At 42.8% G+C, this 27,052-nt stretch overlaps 1 protein-coding gene across 1 annotated transcript in view; it reads left to right on the top strand.

Annotated features, from left to right (window-relative positions):
• Nucleotides 1-27,052, top strand: part of AGBL4 (AGBL carboxypeptidase 4) — a 1,477,624-nt gene that overhangs the window by 1,323,948 nt on the left and 126,624 nt on the right. The window contains exon 11 of the mRNA XM_075067593.1: nucleotides 16,438-16,600. Coding sequence (XP_074923694.1) covers nucleotides 16,438-16,600 — 163 coding nt within the window. The remainder of the gene's footprint in view (nucleotides 1-16,437; nucleotides 16,601-27,052) is intronic.

Genomic DNA, 27,052 nt, shown 5'->3' with positions numbered 1-27,052 from the left:
TAAAGTAGGCTGGGATTTTCCAAGGAGGCTAAGGGAGTTGGACACCCAATTCCTTGAGCTGGGTGCCTAACTCTTGAAGGCTCCTTTGTGAGAGTATTTAGGGCAATAATATGGGGCTTGAGAGACCTGGGTTCAAGCCCTGGTTCTGCCACAAGCTTCCTGTGTGACCTTGGGCAAGTCACTTTGTTTCTTTGTACCTCAGTTTCCTCCTTGTAATATGGGGGGAAAAGCACTGCCCTACCTCACAGGGGTGTTCTGTGGCTAAATACATTAAAACTTCAAGGTGCTCACATGCTTCAGTGATGTAACAGTCCCTAAAATGGATAGAAAATTGGAGACTTAATGTATGTGTGTGACAGGTTCTTTCTGTTAAGAAGGGAAATGAGGTTTCTCTATTAGTCCAAATTCTCCCTTAAAAAGGGATGTAGGAAATAGGTGCCAACAATTAAATAAAAAACGCTGCCTCCCTCTCTGACTCGTAGGTTTGTGTTTGGTGGTAGCTGGAAGATGAAAGCGCATGTTGGCTTCCAGCCTGCTGAAGTTCATTCTGGTGATGCTGGCACGCAATATATTCTGTAGTGTCAGCACCCCCAACCTATGTAGTTGCTGTGTCGCTTAATGCAGCGTAGGATTTGTTTGCAGTGTGAGCCAATGTGTCATACAAGGGAGCACAATGAACCAGTTCAGTGGCAGGTCCCCAAACAATAGCTACGCTGCTGTTCAACTTCAGAGGCGAGCTTTTCAGCCCACTGATCTCCTATTTCATTTGGAGGATATATCCGGTCCTCAGTCCAAAGCATTAATCTCTACATAGAGCAGAATGTATATTTGATATGCATGTATCCAGATATGAATAAGGATGCTTGTGGATTTGAAAACAGTGAAGGGATGCACTGGTGTGTATTTCAGGGAGCCACCGGAAGTTGCCACTCTTTTTCAAATGGAATAGTCTCCAAGCTGTAGCATTTTCAGCTGCATGTGTAGGAGTTGTGCGAACAGTTGGAAATATCATTGACTCCACTGCTAGGATCTCTGCATAAAAGATATAAAAAGACTCCTCAGTTTGAGAGTTTTGTGTGTTTGAAGGGGCGGAGGGAGAGTGTTGGAGATAAAAAATTGTGTATGTAAATACAGTCCATTGAATGCTCCAAGAGGCGGGGGAAGTGCATCGTTAGCGTTATCAGGCCAATGTTTGAAAGTGTGGGAATAGGCCAGTGTTGTTGCTAATTAATTTTCCAAAGCTTCAGGAGGTCTCATTTTACATTGGATGCCACTGCAGACATTTGTTGGGATTCTAATAATTCAGCAGCAGCACTTCAAGTGAAAGCAGGCGGCTGCGTGAAGTGTTGTCCATAATTGACTAGCTCCATGTCTTCACACAGCACAGAGACAATGTTCCATTATGTTATCCATTGACAGGATCATTGCAACGATTACTCTCCTTAAAGCATCTGTCAACCCTGATTGATTTACCAGGGACAAAGAACTGAAAAGGTTTGAAGTGCGGGTACAATTTTTACCACCATTTAGCATATATAATGGCTCTCCTTTGATGTCAAAAGCTCATATTCTATTAATAATGCAGAGGGCATTTGAATGCAGGCTACTCGTATGGAGTTCCACACTAATAACCTAGTTGCTGTGAAATGGGATTCACTTTGGGAAAGCAGTCATTTGTCTGGGTTTGACGCGTTCAGAATGAATCCCTATTCAATGGGATTTTTTTCAATGCTCTGCATGATTGCAGCTGAGTCCAGAGTGGGCTAGGAAAAGCAAATCCTTCCCTTCCAGCTGGGAATCTGGCAGCAAGCACACAGCGAGATGCAAACAAGCAGAGACAATAAGACTAAGATGATGCGATCAAAGGCCTTGTTTGGTTTGTCTGGCAATCTCCCATTAATATACTGTAGGGCACATTTCATGCATGGCTGCTTTCTTCACCGTCATTGCCAATAGGCCTTTTTATTTAAATGAAAGCATGAGGAAGAGTGGTCTAGAGATTAGAGCAGGGGGTGAGAGTGTTGTGTTTGGCTCTGCTACTGACCCACTTGTGTGATGTCAGGGAAGTCCCCTAACTTCTCTCTGCCCTATCTGCTAAATGGGAGATTAAAAAGTAAATAAATGTATCTCATTGGAGTTCTGAGGATTAATCAGTGTGCACAATAAATAATGTGTAAAGTGCTAAAAATTCTTTGGAAACTAATGCAGTTTTAAAGGTATCAGTAGGTATTTTAATTCCCAACTATGACTGTCTTGGAATGTAGAATATCTTCCATATTCTTAACAACTTCCAAAAAGAGCCTCCGCCAGGAGAAAATGAAAAGCCAGCGACTATTTCTGTAGGTCTCACCAAAACCACACCAGCTTGTGGTTGCAGATTCTACTTCCTGCATTGGCATTCACCTGGATGCTGCTGCATAAATAAGGAAACAGGAATGCAAAGAAAAGCGATGAAGTTTTCCTCTGAGACAAATATGTAAATGTCAGATTTACTTGGGCTGCAGTAGAGGAAATAAGCTCAGAATTGGTAGGAAAAGCTTTTATATTTTCAAGTATCTAGAAAGATATTTTTAAACAACAGAGTAAATATATTATTTTCCAAAGTTATGATAGAAAGAGTTGACATGCTCCTTTGAAATGGCTGACAAATCAGGTTTTCTGAGCAGCTGTTGACACCGTCTCTGAACACATTACACATTATCCATAGATAGGAATTGTTGCGCTGTTTGGAGTGGTGTTCTTAGTTTGACATTTCTCATTCTGGAGAGTGGATTAGTCATCATGGGCCAGATACAAGCACTTGAGCATTTCAAGAACACGTTCACCTTAGGGATGGCTAATTTTGACCTTTGTGACAGTATTAAAGGAGACCATCTGTTGTCTCTGTTTCAGTTAAAAGTAACAACCAGAGCCACACTCTAATGGTTTTATCGTCTCCCATGGATTGTTTTTCTGGCTGTTAAATTAAAAAAAAATTTGGTCAAAGATCAGTGTTCAGGCAGCAACACAGTGAATAGGTGACACCCCAAATTCTTTCTATCTCTTAGAAGTATCTCCGCTCCTTCACTCACCTTGTTCCTCAGAGCAGAATGGCTACTCCTATTTCTCATTATTTTTAACAGTAGCAACTAGGAACCCCGTTCTGCCTAGCACTGTACAAATACAGTGACAGACTGGCCCTGCCAAGAAGTCTTTACAATCTAAATTGAAAAGATAGACAAAGAGTGGTAATTGAGACAGCAGTGAAGCGACTTGCTCAGGGTCACACAGCAGATCAAAGGACAGAACCCATCTCTTCTGTGTTCTAGGTCCAGTGCCCAAGCCATTGGACCGTACAGTCTTCCCCAGAGGCTGAGCTCTGTGTGGCGTTCATATTTAGCGCATAAACAATTAAAAATCAGTCCAGCCAGTCTTAAAGCTGATCTGTCTGCTCTTTGGGCCTGGTTAGCAATACTCCAGACTAATGTAGTGCCTTTTATCTCAAAGCCCTTATCCCTATCACACAGGTGAGGCAACTGCAGGACAGAGAGGTTGAGGCCACCATTTTTAAAATTGGATGCCAGAAGTTAGGCAGCTAGTGATGGCAATATACTAGCCGTTCGCTGCTGGAGATCCCAATCCCTTGCTGTGCTCTTCTCCGGGAAGCGGATCTCTAAGAAAAGAAGGGCAGCAAGCATGATGTCCTGGGTCTTGAAGCCAGGCCTGGGAGTGCCTAGATAGCTGCCACATCCTGGTCTCCACCCAGTGACTACTGAAACCAAGCGGGCTGAGAACCTACCGAGGATATAGCTTCAGCCAAGGCACCACCCACAGAAGCTGTGATTGGAGGCTCGCTCAGCTCCACCGATTGGTCCAGCTATGCTATTTAAGCCAGGAGAAGGAACAGGACATTTATCTGAGCAGTAGGGTGGTTTCCTGTTGTGACTGCATGGGGCCCTGCTTGTGTCTGCTTCCAACACTCAACCCTGTTCCTGGCTCCTGCTGGGTTCCTGAATCCAGCCTTTGCCCCTGTTCCCACTATGCTCCTGCTCTCTGCTTGATCCTTGCCTCTCCTCCAGTCCTTACATGTCACCTCCAGTCCTCAGTGACCAGCCCTGGCTCCAACTCTGACTTCTGACCTTGACTCTGGCTTGATCCTTGGCTCTGGCATTTGGTGTCTGACCTCAGCTTCAACTCCAAGTTCTGACTCTGGCTTGACCCCTAGTTCTGGTAACTGTCAGTTGACTTTGGTACTGACCCTTGGCTTCACTCTCCAACCTGGATTCATGCTCCACTCACTAGACCTGACTCCTGCTCTGACCACTAAGCCAGACTGCCTATGTCCTGGTCCATATCAGCAACTTTTGGAACGTCAGAGTTGCCTAGAAGGGCCTTTCAGGTCATCTGCAAGTGAAACCAGCAAGACTTGGTCCTCCGGTGGCTAGAAGGGCTGGGAGCAGATGGCAACCAATCAGGGCCCAGCAGACCAAATGAAAAGGGCTGGTTGCTTCTGTCAAGAGCAGTATCTGGGTGAAGTCTAGGGAGGGAAAAAGGGTGTTCCATCCACCATAACCCGAGAAGGCAGGCCTGGTCAAGTCCCATTGCTGACCACACTTTGTGTTTAGGTCACTGAGAGACTTCTTGATTCACACTGTGGCTGTGTAAGGTGGGCCAACCTGAGTTTGACATTGGTCTGTTTATTGAAAACCAGGTGAGCTGACTTCACGAGACGCCCCCCTCGGTTAGACAAACTGGTGACACACTTAAATTAGTGAGCTGAATTTTAGCTCCTGCATTCCCGTTTTCTTCACTGCTTCTCATGTCTTCATTCACCCACTCCATCTGAGCTTCTTGTCCCTCAGCTGCTTCCTGATGTTGATAATAAAACTCTTTTCTTTCTCTCCTCCCCAACATCCATCCCTCTATCCTTCCTTACAGCCTTCCTTGATCTGCACCATTCCACAAGCCTTCTCGCATGTGCTAGTGACAGCTGCCCCAGTCTGTCAATGCCAACGCATGCTGGATGCCCTGTTCTGTAATCTTGTGATCCACAGCACTAATCTCTGAAATCACTCTGCATTCTGGGGCACCACGGAAGGAAGTGCTGTGGATCAATGCAGGGGCTAATCCCAGGAGACAAGTGCTAGACCAAGCAAAGGATCAGAAAGGTAGTTGTTTTGGAGTTGGGCAGGGGCAGTTAGTACTGCAACTAGGATCAGGGGGTGGGAACAGGTGTGTACGGTTGTCCAGCGCAGGGATACATCCCTTCTACGTATCTTTCAGTCATTTAGACAAAACTCACTTCTCACTGGAATACCAATGACTGCTGCATTCAGGAAGGCTTTGTCAACATCGTGCAAGACAAACAGATCTCCCTAGAAATCTCTCAAAACCAGAACACAATAGAAATGATTCTAATGCTCTGGTTGTTTTCTTATACCAGTGGCATTTCCAGGAAGACTAATATATCCATTATTTATTTGTTTCCCCTTTGGGATACATTTTTGTTCTCTGCTTCTTGGACATGCTGCGTTATACTTTGAGAGGGAAGTGGGGGGGTGTTTGTGGTGACACAGACAACAGTCTGTAAACTGTGTGTTTCTGAATGTGTATGTCTGAGTCTTCCAAGAACGCTGCCCTCTGGAGATTTTTGGCCAAATGAAACTGATCTGTCACATGATAGTGAATCAGTCCAGCCCCATGTTACCCAGAGGCTTATCTTTGAATCAATCTGTTCCACTAAGGCAGGGGGAGATAAACACCCACAAGCTATGCAGTTGTTGTTTATTTTTCTTTTTGCTATTTTCTTCTTATTTTGCTTGTAAATGCATTATTTTTAAAACCACAGGAGAAGAAGTCCTGTATATTTGAGGGTGAAACAGCTTTCCTGTTACTCTAAAATTGTGAGCACTTAGTCTGGTAAAGTAATAGTTACACAGACATTCACCATTACTTTAATCAACCATTTAGGGCCAGATTGTGGTCTGGCGAGTGCAGCATCACAGGACTGTTAGGTGTGGATGGACAGCACCTTGTGTAACCGAGTCCTAGTCATTACCACAGTACATAGCCAGTTTCTTATTATTAAGTATATCTGCAGCCTCGCCCGCGCCTCCGTGGGGTAACTACTTCCCCAAGCCTTTCCTGGCACAGAGGGAATGGGAAATGGGTGGAGCTTTGACACACACACACACACACACCCTCCCAGGAACCCCAAACCTGCTGGATACTGCCAGTGCTTTGGGGAGCATATCCTGCATCAGGCTCTGACCCAGCATAGTTTATTCCCTCCCTGGAGCAGGGGGGAACCCAGAAGGATCTTGAGATTCAGAGTCATAGTCTCCCAGGATAGTTTTCATTGCTCCTACCTGAGAGCAGCATGTGATCTCGCCATCCACTCCTTGGAATTAATTGTGGGCTTGCCATTTAATGCTGAGTTTATCAGTTTCCCAACAAGTTATTCTATCTAGGTTGCTGCTTCTGTGGTTGCTGTGCCTTCTTATCTGTCTGTCTCTGTGGCAGTGTCTGAAATTTGTGTCAGTGCCCTGCTAGGATGCCTTCCCTCTCGCCTCCAATATTCATACCTCTGTTGTAACCTGTAGCACCTCAGGCAATTGCTACAGGATATTCTTGTGCATCTTTTGAGGCAGTCTCATTTTTCATTGACAAGCCGGGGAAGTGAGGGCCCCAGAGCTGCTGTGTACTAAACAGTATTGATTATCAGCTCGAAAGAATACTACAAAATGCCAACTCTGGCTTCTTCAGCAGCAGGGTGCGTGTTGTGGAGCAGAGGTCGTCTCTACAAAGAGCAGCTCTTCTTTTCCTGATTATGGCTGAGAGGCGTTTATAGAACATATGGACATAACCAGCACCTGTCACAGGGTGGGCTCAGCCTTTACGGTAAGCTGAGCTCAGCTCCAACTGTGCTGACTTTTCTGCCTGTCCAGTGATGGGTTTGGTGTCAGCCAATGGATGAGACGGGTGACCAGGCAGCACGTAATGGTAGCCCAGGATGGTGTTTCTCATAAAAAGGAACCTGCTCAGTTGGAAGAGAGACCGACAGATGAGAGATCTCTAAGGAGGATTCTACAGGGCACGCAGAGTCAGACACGACCGGAGAAGGGGCTTCCCACTCCGGTTAGAAGGAGCCCTGGCTGGTGCTACCTGCAGTGAGGGACAGGAATAAAAGAGGGAATTAGGAGGCCCTGAGGAAGGGTTTCATTAGAAGATACGAGTCTGTAACAGATAATGCAGGGGGGTGATAAAGGGAAGAGACAGTTGCACTGGTTTAGGTGACCAGGCTGGGACTTCCAACAAGTGTGGGAGTGAGTCCCCCTTGTATTGGTCTGCATCAGCAGGCTACAGTGGACTGCTGAGATCCACGAGACTGCCCTTGACCGAACAAGGGAAGACCCAGCTTGAGATTGCTGCAGGCCTGTTTTTGATCTGCATTGTTTTAATAAACTAGATCCCAGAAGGGGTGGGTGTTACACTTGCATGGGTGACTGGAACAGTTTTGGAAAACCCCAGGAGTATGGAAGTAGAGGCACTGGGAGAGTCCAGTGGTGGAGGAGGTCAGACCCTGTTACAACAGCTTACAAAAGAAAGACTGTTGCTGATGGAATTCTGGAGGACTGGAAAGAATTAGAAAGCGTGGATGCTACCCTGCAAACACGTACTACCAGGCTTCGTGCTGCGCCAGTCTCAACCATCAGCTTCCTCCTGCATTGTGTGTTATGCCTAGCGTGCTTCCAGATTGTATATTGAATACAACTTACCAAGGGCCGTAGTGGAGTCTCCATCGCTTTCAATATTTAAATCAAGGTTGGGTGATTTTCTAAAAGATCTGCTCCAGGAATGACTTTGGGGGAAGTTCTGTGCCCTGTCCTATAAAGGAAGTTAGGCTAGTGATCATAATGGTCCCTTCTGGCCTTAGAATTGATCAGTTTATGAATCCACCCTCTATTTGCAAATATGCTTTATTTTGGCTTCCAGTTGCATTCACTTCCATAGAGGAAAGCATTAGTTCCTTCAGCCACAGAGATTCTGGAGTCAGAATGTAACTTGGCCGTTTGTTGATGATGCATGAGACAGGAGCGCATAACAGCTCCCTCCTTCACAGCTCTGGGCTGCTGACCAGACAAAACAATCTGTTTTTGTCAGCAAACTTAAGCAGGCATGACTCAGAAGGCACTTAAGAGGGGAAAGGTTCTGATATCCCCTTGATGCATGATGTATCTCCCGTTAATTCCAATAGGAGTTGTGCTGGCGTAAAAAGGGGATAATGGGTCCCCTTAGGGAGAATATTGGTGTGTGCAGTAACAAAGTTCCTTTTTTAACTATCTTTTTTTCTGAGTAGAATCACACTTTAAATCCTCAGAGAGTGGCTCAGTGTCAGTTGTGTTTATGTTGGTCCTGCAATGTGATTGCAGTGCTGTATTGCTGGGTACTTCACGTTGAATAGTAGGAAGAAAGAAAAATGAGGCATTTCAGTAGAACCTGATAAAGCTTGTTACAGTTTGAGGATCTTTGGTTCTGAGGTTTGCGTTCAGGCTTATACCAATCTTATTCTCAGGGCTAGGCAAACGAGTTCAGATCAAATCAGAACCTTCCCATGAACCCTCTCTGACTGTGAACTGCAAGGCTTGAAATAAGTTGGACGATTTCTCTAATTCTCTTGTTGCTGCCCACCTTGGCATTTCCTGCTCCCAGCTGGAAGCAGGAAATGCCAAGTCCCCAAATATTGTGAGACATGCTATCTTCCCAGCTATTGTCAGGAAGAACCAGAATCTTGTGGGGAAAGGCTAGGACTGACCAACCTGAGCCTCAGAAGGAGCCAGAATTTAGCAATGTACATTGCCAAAGAGCCAAGTAATACGTCAGCAGCCCCTCATCAGCTCCCTCCCTCCCAGCACCTCCCACCCACCAGCAACCCTGCTGATCAGCACCTCCCCCTCCCTCCTCGCACCTCTCCATCAGCTGTTTTGTGGCGTGCAGAAGGCTCGGGGGTGGGGGGAAGAGGAGCGAGGGCATGGCAGGCTCAGGGGATGGGGTGGGAAGGGATTGAGTGGGGGAAGGGTCTGTAGCAGAGCCAGGGGTTGAGCAGTGAGCACCCCCCGGCACATTGGAAAGTTGGCACTTGTAGCTCCAGCCCCAGATTCAGTGCCTGCACAAGGATCCACATATTAACTTCTGAAAAGCCACAGGTTGGCCACCCCTGTTATAGGCATTCTAGCCTGGTTCTGCTGACCCAAAGGAGTTTGGAAAAGCTCCAAACTATGGCATGCTTATTCTAATTACGCCTGACCTTTCAAATCTCCTGCACTTCAGCAATAGTTATTCTAAGAAATTAAATACATCTCTCTTTCTGCATCCGAAACGTCCTGAGACTGTGTGGGGGTGAGACATGTGCATGAGTCTGAGTAATTGGAGTTCTGTTCACAGTATATCACATCTCTACTTCCAGCATCCTTCCTTTTTACTTGTCACCTCCTTCAAATCAGCCTCCCACTTCTGCTGCTGTCTCTCTTCGTTTTAAGCAATCTCCTCTATGTTTCAGAGGCCGGCTACATTTCGCTATAAAAGAAATAAAGTAAAAAGTCTGCCTCCTGGATTCCATGGTTTCCGTATCTCCAGACCTTTCCCACATGGAGTCGGTAGGCTATCATGGGAAACACTAAAACATATGCTTTCCAGTCGATTAAGAGAGTTAATGGAGCTGGCATGAGGAGATAGTTAAGTTGGCTTAGAAGTATGAAGCTTCCTCGTTGCTTTCGGAAAAGTAAGGAGATAGCTGCTTGATAGACTACCGACTGCGAGACTAGCAGGGTCAGAGCAGCGGCTGCTGGGCACACCATGGAAGTAATTAGTTCAATCCATAAGGTGAAAGAGAGCTGCCAGTTGCCCCCCTCTTAGAATACACTGCTGGGAGGATAGCAAAAGAGTAACAATTTGTAATACCACTATTTACAATCTTCCTTGGCAAAGATGCCCAACTTCCCCAGACTTCTGTAGAAAGATCTGGAGAGGGAGGGAGTTACTGATGATGGTGTAAAACTCTTCGCCGAGATGGAGTTAGCACACAGTGGGGTTCAGTCCATCTCCCAGTGGCAGCTCTATTCTTCCTTTATGACAACTGTGTCATTCTTTATTTTTCTTTTGTCCTCTAACAACTATCTTTTTTTATTTTTTTCACTATGCTAAGCATTCTGGGACTATGAGCAGCGGGTTCAGAGAGGTGAACCCAGTTTAAGAAATCTGAGTATTCTTTTCACAGAGTTCATTTGTGGACAGCTTTAATAGATGACCTCAGAGATGCTCTAATTGAGTAATGATTGTGCTTGACCATTGCTGGTGATGATGTGTAAAGATCACAGGACAATTTTTATGCATAATCCTGGTTTGTCCCAGTAGGTAACAAATTTATTGCTCAACCACTGAGCAAGCAAACTACAAGCATCCTATATAAGGATTATTACCCTACAGGAGACACTGTAAAATATAACTTTCTTTCCAAAAGAAACATGAGATGGGATAAACTGGCATATCTTTGATAATTACCTGTAATGCCAAAGCATAACAAAGAGCAATAAAGGCAGCAATTTATAACTCTGAATTCCTCTGTTTTTGTGGGTCTCCATCTAACCCATTAGGACAAATGGTCAAAACGGATTGTGTGTGCGTGTGCTGCCAATGTTGCATATGTAATCTGTGCATGAATTCACCTACGTGTGCAAATGACAGAATTTATTCTCAATAACCTATGTGTGTATTCAAGTTAAGTTTTTTTATTTGGAAAAGATCTTCTTTGCATGCACAAGTGATAATGTGCAGAAATTTGAGTGCGGACATTGCAAACTAGGTCAAAGATAATTTGAAGCATGTGGCCGTTCAGGTTACTTTGACAAGAGTTTTTGTGGTGGGTTTATTATCCTCCATCTATGTGTACACCCATACTGTGGAATATTATGCAGTAAGACATGGATTACAGATATTCTGTATGTCATATATATCAAAATCTAATTTTGGGGAAAAATGAGAATTATATTTTGACTAGTTCTGCTATATTGAAAGTTGATCTTTCAGGCCCTATTAACATTGCATTCAGGACTGTGCTAGCTGCAACCAGGTTTCAAGTTGGTTGATGACAGCATGGTTTCCTTCTTAATTCATCTGTTTCCTGTCTATATTCAGTGTTCCTTCACTCTCTTTGTCTTGGATTGGCAGCTTGTAGTCCAACCTGAGTAAGATGCTCTGCGAAACTGCACTGTCTCAAGAGCAGGGCCTCAGAGAGTCCCAGTTTGGTCCCCGCTGCTCCCTTTATCTGTGGGGGAAGTAAGCTGTGCCAGCCCTTTATTAGTCTGGCTCCTCTTTCATGCTTTTTCAGCTGTCCTGGCCAGTCACTGGGAGAATAGACCCTAGACTCCACCCACTTCCTGCCCACCTGTGTAGTAGTGGAAGTAGCAGCCTAGCATTGGGACTGAAGCGTGTAGCCCATCCAGGGGGAGTAAACGTGCTTCTTAGATTCTTCCCAAGGCAGACATGCAGCCAAGCTTATTTGAACTGCTGGCACTTCCTTTTCCATAGTGGAATGCTAGCAGATCTTCATAATCTTAAAGCCACTGGCTTGACCCCACTCTTATCCCTGGCCTGCGACGGCCACAGCCTCAAAATCCCTTAAAGATGCAGAGATCCCCTGTGATGCACAGCTCGGAGGTGCTGACATCTCACATAGTAATCACCTCAGAGCAGGGCCACACCAGGTCTGGTACAGGCAGACTCAAGAGGGGTGGAATGGGCAAGGTTGACTTTGTGATCATGACGCTTGCCATTCTGTTTTGCTGTATCCTGGCTTCCCACCTGCTTCGTTATTTTAACAGCATGGGTTCTTGTCTGGCTTCTCCTAGCCCTCTGGGCAGACATGTGCTCAAGAAGTTCTTCTATTACTTGAAACGTTCGGTAGGCAGGAAGCTTAGTTGTTCTGCAAGCTTTAGTATACCTGTGTGTGTTAATAATGAATTCCTGTTGATGTTATACAAATCTCCCCATTCCAGAACTTCAGCGTTCCTTGTGTTTTTCTTTTTCCTGATTCTGTCCTTTCTTGTTGCTGTTGGCACTCTTATGTGGTTCAGACTTGGAGAAATAAATATTTGTTTAGCTACTTTCCTGCTTTGCATGCTCACTGCATTTGTTTAATGATGACTTTGCGTTGCAGGGGATTCAGGATAATAAGAGTCTCCCAGGGAAACAAGATACTAATTCATCACTGACATTACCTGCATTATCTGAGCCTGTATCCCACCTCATCCCACCAAAAATGCATTTGATCTCTTTATTGAATCCACGTGCAACTGCACATCCCTTTTTCTGGCATGCCCAGATTGCCTACATGGTAGAATTTTCATTTCTGCGGGTTAGTTCATTCTGTACCATTTCTTCAGCATCTCAGCCAAATGCTGTGTATTTTCACACGTCCCTTCTACTTGTCCTGACCTGATCAGTGAGGACTCTGCTGTACAAATCTGAGGGCTAAAACTGCTCCACTGCTGTGCATGGGGTTTCTTTGTTCTAGTTTGTCTCCAAATGTATACCTTTTTATTCTGTCCAACTCATCCTGGCGCAGAAGCCTCCACCAAAAAAGCCGTTCTAAAACATACCCAGTCAAATCATGCAATCAGGACATCTAATCAGTCTGCCTGTGTTGCCGCAGAGCCCCATTTTAAAAAATCTTGGCCTTACATTACAATCCTTAGTCCATGAATGGCTCATTTTTCAAACGTGCTGAGCTCCCAGAAGTATGGCTTGTCAAAAAATGGAAAAAACATTTAATTACAAATTTTGAAATTCCTCAGTCATTTCAACCCTCGTTTTGCAGGGCTTCAAATGGAACTTTTTTTATTTTGATATTCACAAAATCTGAACAAATTTGAAATTTTGAAAATCTAATTTTCCCCATACACCTCTACCCCGATATAAGATCACCCGATATAACACAAATTCTGATATAACTCAGTAAAGCAGAGCTGGGGGGGGGCGGGGAGGGCTGCGCACTCCGGCGGGTCAAAGCAAGTTCGATATAATGTGGTTTCACCTATAACACGGTAAGATTTTTTTTGTCTCCCAAGAACAACGTTATAGCAGGGTAGATGCACATTTCCTTTCTTCTCTCCCACTTTTTTACCACTGAATGTAATAAAATGAATAATGTCCAGAGTTTGGGTTTGTTTTTTTTCTTCACTATTTCCTTTCGCTATTCTTTTTCTGTTTTCCACTTTGTAACTTTTTAAAATTCCTCCATCTTTGGAGAAGTTTTGTTTCATTTACAAGTTTCCCTTCAAGAAATCATTATTGCAGGTAAAGTTTCAGTCAAAAACTTTTGACCAGCTCTATACAGTAGCAGCTATTGACTTTACCGGTAGGTCCTGGAAAGTTCCACATTTTTGACAATAGGGCCACTTAATTAAAAGATTTAGGTGCTTAAATTTAGACACAATTTTGAACACTTTTGCTTAACTGTGACCATAGTTTGGTTTGAACTTGAACTTGTTGTTTAGTACTGTATGTTCCTATGTATTGCCTCAGAGCGATAAGAGGGTGGGATTGGTCAATCCAGCCTTCATATTAGTATATGGGGAAACCTATCTTTGGTTTCTAAAGGGCCCAAACTATTCAAAGACATTATCATAAGTGGCTGCATCCTATAGTGTGGTTAATATGGCATATCTCCCATTGGAAATGAGATTTTACTGCCTAATAGCATAGGTGGTCATGGTCAGCAGATGACTATCAGCATAGGTCTTACTTTATCCCACAATTTATTGGTATTCCCTTGATTCCATGGTGCTATGCATTCATATATAATTTTACCTATCAATGTATATATACCTGTAATTTGTTGTGATTATTTATTTGCCATAGGGAAACCAGCTCAAATGCTGCATCTAGTTATTGGTGAGGTTATATTTGTTGCCCTATTTCCAAGGTGAGGAGCGAGAAGATTAAGTAACTAGCTCAAGGTTACAGAGGGAGCTAGTGACTCAGAAAAGATTAGAATCCAGGGAGCTCTTAGAGCCTAATTCTTTACTTTAACCATTAGATGTCACAACCTCTTCATGCTTCTTTCTTGTGTTGGCCAAAATGGTAACTCATCACTGAAATGTTTGGGACTTCTTTCTGAGATCAACCTCTGAGAGAATCGTTTGTAGCAACAACAGTCAGGGAATGTTCTCGTGTTCTCTCTTAATGGGAAGCACAATCCACTAAGAGCAGTCCACTAAGGTTCAGTAGCTAACACTGCATTCAGTGTGCTCTTCTTCCTCTTCATGTTTCTAATTAATTGATGAAACAAACCTGGAGTGATTCACCTCCGAATGCCAGAAGGTCTTGGGCTCCATAGCTCTGAGGAAGTCAGAATGCTTACCCTTTTTGAGAGGGTCTTGACTTTTTACTCCATGTCAACTTCATGATTCATTTCAACTTCAGTCCTTCTTAACTCCACTTTCCTTTCTACTTCCCTTGGCCCCATAGATATTCAGTGCATATTTAAGTCTTGCATAACCTACCCTGAAATCACCTAGAATATGTTAAGCGGGATATATTTTTTGCATCCTTTAGCACAAAACAAAGAAACGAAAGTTATATCAGTGCAAAGATTACAAGAAGTCCCATTCAGAAGCTTCTAAATGTAATACTAATAAGAAACTGGATTCCATTTTATTCCAATTAGCCTATAAACCCTATTTTTATAACATGATAGACTTTCAAACATGCAGAATCCTAATAAAGCAGAAGACATTTATTTTGTTTATATAATCCTGTATACCCTATTGATCAAAAATTGCTGTACATTTGAATGTTAGTGTTATCTTCTCAGTTTTAGGTGCAGGAAATGGAACTCGAGCAGCTAGATTATTTTTAATAAATAAAATTCTCATTTTCTCTGTTTTCAGTAACAGTCGGGCTCGACACCTGCTGTGATATTGGGTAACAAACATGGTGAAAAAGGACTGGCTGGCTCCAGGAATTAATATGGACATAGCAGCCTGATTTCTCAGTTACATTAAGAGTCTTTATTTAAAAGGGCCTCAAAGTGGGTGGAAATGTAAGGTCCCTTTAACCTACTAGAGCAAAGCAGAATAAGACCTAGTAAGTCTTTGCTCTTGAGTCACTGGCTCGTGTTCAGCCCAGATTGGTACAGCCTAATGGTAATCACCATTGGATAGTGGCCTGTATGAAAGGAACTGCCATTTTGGGCCTAATCCCTATAGGAGAAGAATGCACGTTGCAAAATACATCACCACACTGGAAGTAGTGCCCTAGAACCCAAGAGTTGAACAGGAATGGAGACTGAGCTCTCCTCTAAACCCTAGATGGTGTCTATCAAAGTAGGGTTTGACTATGACGTTCATTGGTTGGCCACCTTACCAAAAATATTATTGTATTCTTCAGCAATCGTACAATCTACTGTGTTTTACACTGTTACTTGTGTTTAGAACAGTGCAGGGTTATTTTTTTTAAATAAGTAGTTAGCCAAAGCTAGTTAAACTTTGAGTTAGTGAAGGCAAATGTTTTTGGTCTAATTTCAGACCCACTCAAACATCTTACTTCAGAAAGTTTGACTGGACCTCAAATGTCACTGGGTTTACATTTTGCTTAGGAGAGTCTGTGGAAAGAAGTGGCAGACAGGGGAAGATAGAGATGATAACTTACAATATATCCTCTATAAAGCCCAGACATCTGTTCCAGCTTAGCTTTTAGGGGGAAATTGGGTGAGTTCTGCTTTGCCTAATATAGAGCATGGGCTTCCTATTATGCTTTCAGAATGGTATCCTTGGCAGGAGGAAAAGATTTAAATTACACCATAAAAAGACTTGTGAACTCAAACTAGTTGGGTAATTCACAATGTGAACAGAATCTTAAGCTCCATGTGCCTGATTCTAATTTACATTAAGGTGTCTTTATGCCATTCTGGCAGTGTAAACTGTGGAACTCATTGCTAGTGGATGTTGTGAAGGCCAAAACTACAACCAGGTTAAAAAAAGAACTAGATACGTTCATGGAGGATAAGTCCATCAATGGCTATTAGCCAAGATAGAAACGGATGCAACCTCATATTCTAGGTGTCCTTAGCCTCTGATTGCCAGAAAGTGGGAGTGGACGACAACAGATGGATCATTCAAAGATTGCCCGTTCTGTTCATTCCCTCTGAAGCACCTGGCATTGGCCCATATTGAAAGAGAGGATAATGGGCTAGATGGGCTACTGGTTTGACTCATTATGGCCGTTCTTACGTTCCTATGTTAAAGGGACCTTGAAGTGGGTTAGTGTATGAATGAGAATCAGGACACATGAGCTTTGCCAATCCTATTTCACACCTTTCTATACAATCTCCTTCCCAAGCCATACACATTCATGCCCATGATCTCTCCTGATTAGTTCTTGTCTCTTTCTCCTACGCAGTCTAGCACGTCCTTCAACCGTGATGCTGTGAAGGCAGGGACAGGACGACGCTTCCTCGGTGGCTTATTGGACCATTCTTCTTATTGCTATACTCTGGAAGTCTCGTTCTACAGCTACATACTTGGAGGAACTACTTCTACTGTCCCCTATACAGAAGAAGCCTGTATCCTTTACAAATCCATCCTTCTTTCTGAGTGCTTTGAGGGCACCTGAACTGCACATCCTAAGGTAAACCCTACTCTAAAGTTAATAGTTTGCTGAGTTGCGAATACATATCTGGAAATATGTGTTTGTTCCTTATGCTTTAATCTCCTTAATATTGATACTCCACACTACATAAATACAAGAAGAAAAAGGCCTATTAGATCAAATAATCCTTTCCAGTGCCGGTAAAAGATTGTTCCCCACACTATGTACCTTCCATTTCTTTGTTTCAGTTTACTCCTTATTTTTCTGTTAGCCCTTTACTTGTATGATTGTCGTAATACTCAGAGCAATAGACACCTTTAGAAGTGAGTCATAGCTTCTTCTGTGTCAGATGGAGGTGACCTACCTGTCCCCAGTCTATAGCAAAAAGACAGTAAAAGCTTCATTAGGTCCCAGTTCTGCCTCTGGATTGGATCTTTACTAGAAGTGGTCAAAAATAGGAAAGGGGGAAATAATTTTAAAAATTTGAAGTTCTTTCTGTTTTCTGGGATTTGAAATGGAACCATTTTTCATTCTTGCAAAATTATTTGCAAAATGTGTTTATGACAAGCATGCTGTTTTTGAAGTTTTCCATTTTCATTTCCCCACAGTCCCTCTTCTTTCATTGTCTGGAAAAATTATATATTTCTTGCACTATGTAGCTTCGCAAATTTTATGGATGAGAAAATCATTTCTCACAGGTGAAAGGAAAAAGTGGGTGGTCAGAAGGGCTTGAATCTGTCCAAGTGGTGCAGCAAACTGATTTTTACTTTTGCCCTTCAGCCCTTCCTTTGCCAATTAAGGTAAACAGCTTCCAAGAAATAGTCCCCTATTCCCCAAACCCAACTACAGACCTGAGCAGCCTAGCACAACACTTAAGAAATGCAGCACTGAAGAGAGGAATTGTCACACAGTTAGATTCTGTTTTAATAACTTGTCTTATTATCTCAGCTCTCTGGCCTTTTAGAAACACGTGTGTTAGCTTCACTTTTAATTTCCCTCCTCACTCGGCACTCAGTGTGTTGACAACTGCTTATTTACTCTCCCTTTAAAAGTCCTATTTATTAAGAACAATCTTAGTGGAGAGAGAGAGGAGGCTGTCCCTATACAAATGAGATCCTGCTACTCTTGAATATGCATTCCCTTGGTGATTTATATGTCATGCTTGCTCGGTTTGCTATTCAAAGCAGCTCTTTATTTTATATCAGGTATATGGACTCTCTTTTTTTATCTATGCAGCATCAAGTTGTCGTAGGCAGATGGAGCCGTAGTGCTCTGGCTTCATACATCATTGCCATCAGCAGCCAGTGAGCAGAAAACAAGTTCCAGATCACAATTATTATCGTTGGTGATGATGTATGGAAAGCTTAGGTGGCAGCTTGATTTTCATAAAACCTGGACTGACCCCTAAGCTAAAAGTAGCTCAAACGGGGTTTGACTCGCTAACCGCCAGAGCACAAGCTAGAAACCAATAGGGGAGGGGTAGGATGACCAGACAGCAAAAGTGAAAAATCAGGACGAGGGTCGGGGGTAATAGGAGCCTATATATGAAAAAGACCCAAAAAATCAGGACTGTCCCTATAAAATTGGGACATCTGGTCACCCTAGTAGGGTTGTGTGATGAGGGGGTGTGGTGAGGGGGTAATGGGCTCAGGTTCAGTGTCTACCAATGAGTTTGATATTTCCTTTCCTCCTGAGGGTCTCATTAAAAGCTACAATTTGTGATTGTTCTTCCTCGTCAGCTCCATATCCCAATTAGAGGAGGAAATGGGGAGCTGCTTAAGGAAATCTGTGGAGTGGTTGTGCTTAAACAACCCTGGGCCTCTCTGCTTGTCAACACACAAGCCCTGTATGTGATGGCGGATTTCTCCTTGTCCCCAAAGCACTGGTGACCAAAAGTAAATTAATAGTAATGGACCATTCAGATTAGGCCAAAACTGCTCTTTGAAGCAGCTTGCAAATCAGTAATTAGTTCAAGAGGTTGAGGGTTTTGTAATGGCTCTGAACCAAAGACATGATTAACCTCGGAGGAGATAAATGCTTTTGTTATCTAGTTGCATTCAAGGAAAATGTCAAGCAAACAGCCTAAGAAAACATAACAAGTCCCAACACTTTCAGGTGAGTTCAAGTGCTCAGTAAATCTGAAATGAGCATGATGTGATCCAGTAATTACCTTTAAAGACTTGTCTCTTGGGGCCTGATCCATTGAATCAGTGATGTATTTTTTACTGAATAGGGGTGGGATCAGAGCCTTATTGGGCAGCAATGTATTGTAACTAGAATTCTGCAAAGCTTCCAATTTTGGCTTGGCAAATACTTGGCTGAGGCTGTGCTTACGACCGTTGAACTCTGTAGCCATGAGTAGAGACTGCAAGGGACTGGCCCCTGTTTGTGTTCATAATTGGTCCTATATGAACTCAGAGATTTTTGTCCTGCAAGCGTTAATAGTAATAACACAATTTCCTGGCACCAGATGGCTGAGGATCTCCAAATGCTCTGTTAACATGAATTAGACTTCAAATTCCTATAAAGTAGCAGAGTGTAATTAAATCCATTTTACAGATGGATAGACTGAGCTAACTGAATTTAATCTTTTCATTTCACGCGCTTGGCACAAACTGCTATACGTTGGCCACACTGTTGCAACTTCAATGTACATGACAAATAAGTTCACAAAAGTGATGTTGTACTGTATATCTACATACCACACTCTTCTGTTATGGGATGAAAAGATCTTTTTATGTCAATAATATGTCTTTTTACATCAGTTTCAGGGCATTGTCATTGACTTTATTGTCTATCCGAACTTCTGTCTGGCTATACTAGGTGTATGTTTTTCATTTTGCGGGTCGCAGTAAGTCATGTACTTTGCTCAAAGTTCTGTGATTACAAGAACATTTTCATAGTTATCTAGATAGATGGACACCTCTTAGAGATGTGTGAACTTCAAACTGACTGGTATTACTTAAATTCTAATATCGTTTAGTGTTGGCAATATCTGGAGGATTTTTTGTTTTGTTTTGTTGTTGCTGTTTTGCTTTGCTTTGCTTCTTTTTCCTTAAAAACATAAAAACAAAGAAATAATTCCTTTTAAAAGTTCATATAATGTTAAAAGTCACATTTTCTGCTCACTTAACAGAGTTAAAATGTACTGTTATGCTCACATTAAATAAATACCACCTTTACTAGGCACTAGGTGACTTCTGATTGACACTGGTGAAACCAAGCTCAGATTTTGGCCCTGAGGTTGCCCACTTGAAGTAAAAAGGAAATTCAAGATTAAAGGCTCTAAACTCAGCCACGTTAGATGTGCTATATGTTTTGTGGTGTATATTTTAGGACATCAACAATATCATATGAAACTTAAAATCTTGGTCTCTTATAACCATGGGAATAAACAATATTACCAATCTGCACCAGCCTGAATTAACATTGCAGCAGAAACGTTAACTTTTTCATTTCCTTAGTCTCACTCTACAGACAACATTGCACCAACATAGCTTCCTGCATTTACTATTATATATTCATTATTTTCTTTCTTTGGAAATACATGTTTGGCTCGTAGGGTCTGCGTCTAACTGATATGTAGCTGGTTTACCAGAAACACCAGGGATATGTTTTGTAAGCTCGGCTCTGCAGCATACCCTGTGATAACATATACTGTAGATAACAGTGAAAGGCCTGTGCTTGCAAGGCATAATAAGAGGATTGTAGGCTTGTGGGTTTATTGCCTGGAAATAAACAAGGTTTTCTCTGTCCACTTAAAACCCCTCTCACACATGCACGCAGTTTGGTAGCAGCTGATTAAAAAAGCAGCGCCAAAGGTCTGCTCAGCACCAGGTAAAAATGCTTTAAAAAGAGCTGATATGCTTCCATTAAACAAACACCACTTTTTATGAGGCATTTATAGGGCTTATGGCACAAGGCCCATAAAAGGCTTTTTATGTGCTCGCCAAAGGATCAGCAGATGAGCAGACTAGATAACACTGTCCTTCTCCTTACTGGGTCAGGAGGGATAACGAATTGCTGACTCTCTGCTCACTAGCTCTGATAAAAGCAGCAAAGAGTCCTGTGGCACCTTATAGACTAACAGAAGTTTTGGAGCATGAGCTTTCGTGGGTGAATACCCACTTCATTGGATGCATGTCTGATAGCACTCACAGAGCTCCTTGCCATTAGGAATGCAGCACGACCTGGCTCGGATCCAACATACGTCTGAACTTTGACCCATGATTGGCTGGCAAGGGAGCAGCGCCAGGTTCTCTGTCCCATGTTGACGATGTTCTAACCATTGTGGTCCTCTCTTGAAGCTCTGAAATGGATCTCTGACTGTAAAGTAGGCAGCCCGTAGGGGAGCTGTAACGAAGAATAAAAGGAGAGCACAAAGGGGATACTCTCTTAAAAACTAAGGGCCCAATTCTGAAATGCGACTATTTACATAAGCAAGAATTTGCAGGATTGGGCTTGATGGTAGTCTTGTCATAATCAAAGCTGTCTGGCAGCCTCAGCCATAGGAATCTTCATTTTATGGCAGTGCCATGGCAATCATATTGTGTATCACCCTGGTTATGTCGCTTCTTATTTTACACCTTTACAGTTACTTCACTTCGGTAGGAGTTGGGTATGCTCAATTCCTTACAATCAAACCCAGCTGAATAGAGCTTTGCTGGCTGGAATTTCTTCCATATGGCGCAGTAGATAGGACACAGGCTTAGAAGTCTGATGACCTGAGTTTTAATCCTGACATGGACATCTTGTATGACTTTGAATAAATCACTTAATCTTTCTGCTTCATCTGTAAAATGAGATTAATGATACTTACTTTTCCATTGAAAAATGCATGGAGATCTGTAGGTGAAAGGCACTGCACAAGCATTAGGTATTATTTCTAGTAAAGTTTTTTACACTGTAGTATACACTTAAGAAATGAAATCTATGCTTTTTAACATAATAGCTGAAAAGATTTACAAAGTAAGGTGGCTTAATATTTTTCATTTAACTAGGTGTATTGAGAGAGTCTCTAAAACTTGCTCCCCTTAAAAAAATAAGTTAAAGCATAATTGCACATTATGCCAAACCTCCCAGATGATTTTGGACATGCAAGATGTAGTCACACCATAGAAATCTGTGTGCGCATTTGTGTCTATGCATGCAAAATGAAAATTTAGATGAGTCAGTGTCATTTCATTTGGGCAACTGAAACTCATAACTAAGGAAATTTAGACTGACTGAAAATTGTTAGCATACTGCTGCAATTACTTGTCTCACCCACATTTAATAGCTAAAAGATAGCAGAGGGAGTAACCAAACAGGGCTCAGAAGCGAAGATACCACCGGGAGAAATTGAGCCACAGGAAAGGAATATGGTCATTAGTGCCTGAGAAAGTATGAGTGTGCATACCGATTCCTCGGAGAGCATGTGTAGGGTCCCAGTTAATGGCTTGGAGGAGCCATCCTCCTTCTGTACCAGGAAAAAAAATCACACATATAACCATTCAGACATGAGAAACGACAGCGATAAACTTAGACAATATATGATACAACACGAACTCAGGGCACATGTTGTAACACAGGACAGAGAGAGGTTTCTGAGATACACTAGTAATCCCCTAGAATGGGGAGCACAGGTCTTTTGGTGCCATAAAGGGGTCTCGATGACCTGTTTGCCTCTACCACCTCGGTGGGGTCCCTGGGAGAAGGCTTCACCAAGCCGAACAATAGGCTGGGGCACGGGAAGGCGGGGGGCGAATTCCCAGACATTCAGGGAAGCATTTCAACCAAGAGCTAATTAGGGGGAGAGAAGTGGCCAACCAGAAGCTGAGGCAGGGAGCTCTGCACTGTATGGCTTGTAGTTTTGAGATTACTGCTTGTAAAACTGCATGGAAGGAAAGGCAGAGAGAGAGACTAGCCCAGCTGGTGTCTGTAAATCAGTCCCAGCCCGTTCCCCACAATAAGACCCAGCCTGTACTTGCTGAGCCCATCTTTCCCTCTCATCTGTCTGCTCTGGTGCTTGTTACATCCACCTGTGGGAAGCTCCCTTCTGAGAGCTGAGCTGGAACGGCAGTTGATGTCAGAGTCCCATAAAAATGAGCAGCACCATTGTTAAAGTGTAGCTCGTAAGAAAACTGATGGGGCAAAAGCGCCCCTTGGCCCGCCTCTTTCCACAACCTAGCTCTTTCTCAGCACCTTTGCTTCAGACCCTGTCTCAGATCAACAAAAGTAAACCCCATTCACACCCCCACCCCCACCTGGTGGGAAACAGTGTCGAGTTTACGGCCATAACGTCAAATGCTCTTAATAGCACTGAACGCATAGAGTTAAATCATAGAGTTGTAAAGTTACTTTATAGTGATAATGCTGTCAAGCATCAATTTCTCTGCCTTGGGGCACCATGGAAACTCAGTTAATGATATAAGAAGCTGACATTTTTCAGGGTTGCAGCTGTTGGCCAATACCCAGAAGAAATCTGCCTCTTTCTTCATATAGGGTGTATACAGGGAGACCTGCTCAAAGCAAATTGAAAGCTAATAAAACTCTATTTAGTGAAATGTAGTACAGTAGAATGCTAGTCCAGAACAAGCTACAATGTTGCAATCTGCAAACTCCTTCCCCCCCGCCCCCGAGTGATTTTCTGCACAGAATGGAGCTGTAAGAAAAACTTCCCTCTAAGAGGGTTTTATTCTCTGTGTGTTTGCATGTAGGTCTGTTCATCTAGCTCAGTTGAAAGATGCTATAGGAGTGCAACGTGCTGTTACAAATGTTCAAGAAGGGAGGAATTGTGGATTTTGCTGAATTGTAAGACATTAATCCCGGATGGTATTTTCAAAGCACTGCTTGGAGACTTAATCATGGGACTCCAATTACCATTCTAATGGGAGCCGTGTGGCTACAGCTGTAGATGTGTGTTTGGAAATTGACACCACAGTGTTTTACAATTAATGACTATTCCATTTGGATTAAAAAACTAGAATGATAGACAGTTAACATGGCACACATTAAATGGATCAAAATCTGGCTAACTGATAGGTCTTAAAATGTAACTGTAAACAGGGAATCATCATCGAGTGTCTGAGTTTGTAGTGGACTCCCTCAAGGATCAGTTCTTGGCCTTACACTATTGAACATTTTTATTACTGACCTGGAAGCAAACATGAAATCATCACTGATAAAGTTACAATGACACAAGGTTGGGGGAGTGGTAAATGATGAAGAAGACAGGTCACTGATATAGGGAGATCTGGATCACTTGGTAAAATGGGCCGGACAACAATGTGTGTTTTAATAGAGCAAAATGTAAAGGTATACCTCTAGGAACCAAGAATGGAGGCTATACTTAAAAGATGTGGGATTCTAGCCTGGGAAGCAGTGACTCTGAAAAAGATTTGAGGATTGTGGTGCATAATCAGCCAAACATGAGCTCCTAGTGTGAAGCTGTGGCCAAAACAGCTAATGCAAACCTGGGATGCATAAACAGGAGACACTCAAGTATGAGTAGAGAGGTTCATTTTTTCTCTGTATTTGGCACTGGTAAGACTGCTGCTGGAATACGGTGTCCAGTTCTGTTGTCCATAGTTCAAGACAGATATTGATAGACTGGAGAGGGTTCAGAGAAGAGCCACAAGATATGAGTAAAGGATTAGAAAACCTGCCGTATGATGACAGACTCAAAGAGCTCAATCTATTTAGTTTACCAAAGAGAAGGTTAAGGGGTGACTTCATTACATTCTAAAAATACCTACCCAGGGAACAAATATTTAATAATGGGCTCTTTTATCTGACAGAGAAAGTATAACACGATCCAGTGGTTGGAAGTTGAAGCTAGACAGATTAAGACTTGGAATAAGACGTACATGTTTAATGGTGAGAGTAATTAACCATTGGAACAATTTACCAAGGACCGTGATGGATTCTCCATCACATATACATTTTAAAATCAAGATTCAATCGTTTTCTAAAAGATCTGCTCTGAAAATTATTTTGTGGCCGTTCTATGGCCTGTATTATACAGGAGGTCAGACCAGATGATCACAATGGTCCCTTCTATGAATCATGTTTAAGTCTGGGTAATTCATGCTTCACTTATCTCAATGTCAAAGAGTTTTAAAGACCACATGTGCCATAAGCAATCTCATGGCTGTGTAAGTGCTATTTTCTTATTCCTACACAGGGGCCTGTTTTAAATCAAACTAAAAGTCAGTTTGCAAATTAAGGATCTGACCTTCTGAGATATACTCAGCACCCTTGTGTGCTCTTGAACTCTCAGGAGGTGCTTAGCATCCTGCAGGATCCATTCCTAACTCTTCTAGGTCAGTGGCAGTCTGATCATGTGAGATATCTTGTGTTCACAAACACCACTTCAATAATTCTAATGGTTCATCACCCTTGTCCCAGGACAGGGGCCTCATGGATGGTGGCAAGGCAAGCTTCCCTCACCAAGAGACCTCAGACCAGTGCTGGTTCATTCTCTGGGCCCAGTGAGGGTCCAGTCCTATGTGGTGGTGATCAGCTCGAGGGGAGCCCAGGAGCTAGTGGGATCTCATGCCCTTAGCTTTTCTGGTGTGACTGCCAGTATGTGTTCTGATGTGTGCCAAATTGTGCTGGTGGTTTGCTGTCTTCTAGGAACTGATTAAAATAATCATCCGCTCATTCCACATCAGCCATCAAACACCCAACAATGTTTTTTGATTGCTACCAGCCAGGCCAGATTTAAACCAGTGACCTAGAAGCGAAAGACTCCATAACTCGTATTTTATTTACTTGTGAAATTTACCATTTAATAATAATTTTTAACCCCCCACACACAGGATTTATTGATAAATATTCTTTTAAACCTAAGAGAAGATAGCATATAGCTTAGCCAGACCTTATCCTGAACAATACCCTTTTATGAACGACTTATGGGGATGCGAAGGAAAAGTTTAGTGCATGAATGATCATGGAATTATGGCTGTGATGTAAACAGGGAGAAAAACTGTCTCCACGGGTCCTGCTGCTCCAAAAGTGGAGACTATTAAAGGCTTGTACGTTTCCCTTATGAACGTACTTTTCTATAAACTTGTATCTTTCCTTTGTCTTATAGGCAACTTCAGAGCAAACTAAGCACATGGCTCTGATAACTAAGCTCTTGGGTGTTCAGAGCACCATAAAAATGCTATTAGACCTATAGTTAAAATAATTCTTTGGTAAATGTTAAATTCCTATTAGTAACACTTCCTAAACTTAAGTGCGATGGAAAGGGCAGGGCTAATCTGCATGGCAGGGGAGAGCAGGACTTAAAAGATATTAACAATTTGTTGGAAATGTCTGTGGGGAGTGCATGTAATACGAGCAATAGGATAACTTCCATAGAATTGAAAACCCAGGGTGGGATGTTGCTGAGCTCTCCTGACCACAGAGTGGGATAAAAAGAAAATAACCCCTTGGAGTCAGGGTTTGGGGCATATTTGAGGTCAGAAATGGAAGAATTGTGATGCCTCTTCTATAGGCCATGTCTACACTACAGTAGGTACAATGGCACGACTACAGCACTTCAGCTATGCTGCTTTAGGGTCATAATGTAGACACTTCCTAAAGCAATGGAAGGGTTTTCTCTATCACTGTAGGCAATCCACCTCTCTAAGCGGGGGTAGTTAGGTCAACAGAAGAATTCTTCCACATATAAACAGGGTGTTAGGCTGGCGTAGCTGCAGTTCTTAGGGTTTGGATTTTTTACATCCCTGAGCACAGGAGCTGTGTCGCCCTAACTTTTAAGTGTAGACTAACCCATATCTGTGAAGTATTAGAGCGGTAGCTGTGTTAGTCTGTATCCACAAAAACAATGAGGTGTCCCGTGGCACTTTAAAGACTAAGGGATTTATTTGGGCATAAGCTTTCATGGGTAAAGTGGGGGTTTTTTGCCCATGAAAGCTTATGCCCAAATAAATCCCTCAGTCTTTAAGGTGCCACCGGACTCCCCATGTCTGTGACACTCTCTTTCCTCCTCCCAGTTTCTCTCTCTCTCTCTCTGTTTTTCCCTTGTTTTTTCTGTACCTGCCTCTCTTGTTTCTGGGTCCTTAGTGTTTAATTTTCAGGCTTTTTCCTTTTCGGCTTGCATCAGTTTCTCCCACGCTCCTTTGCACTCCCCTTCCTGCCTGTATCCCTTGATAGTTTTTGCAGACTCTAGTTCCTTGCCTCATTCTCAGCCATTAGCAATAGCTGCTTTACATCCACACCACACTACTTTCCGTTTTCCATCTCTTCCACCTAGATCTGCAGGCAAGCCCCTCTGGTCCTCCCTTTTCTACACAGAAGGCTCAGCAGGGCTCTGTGATGACAGCAGGAATTATAAGATTTGGACCTTAAGGTGTCCCTTACTTTATATTATTTAATCCCAAATTCCAAAGTCCTCTGAGAGTTCACATCTGTTTTTTTTAATCTATAGGTGAATGCA

The sequence above is a fragment of the Chelonoidis abingdonii genome, chromosome 7, assembly GCF_003597395.2.
Source record: "Chelonoidis abingdonii isolate Lonesome George chromosome 7, CheloAbing_2.0, whole genome shotgun sequence".
Classification (NCBI taxonomy): domain Eukaryota; kingdom Metazoa; phylum Chordata; order Testudines; family Testudinidae; genus Chelonoidis; species Chelonoidis abingdonii.
This window is presented reverse-complemented; position numbering and strand designations above follow the sequence as displayed.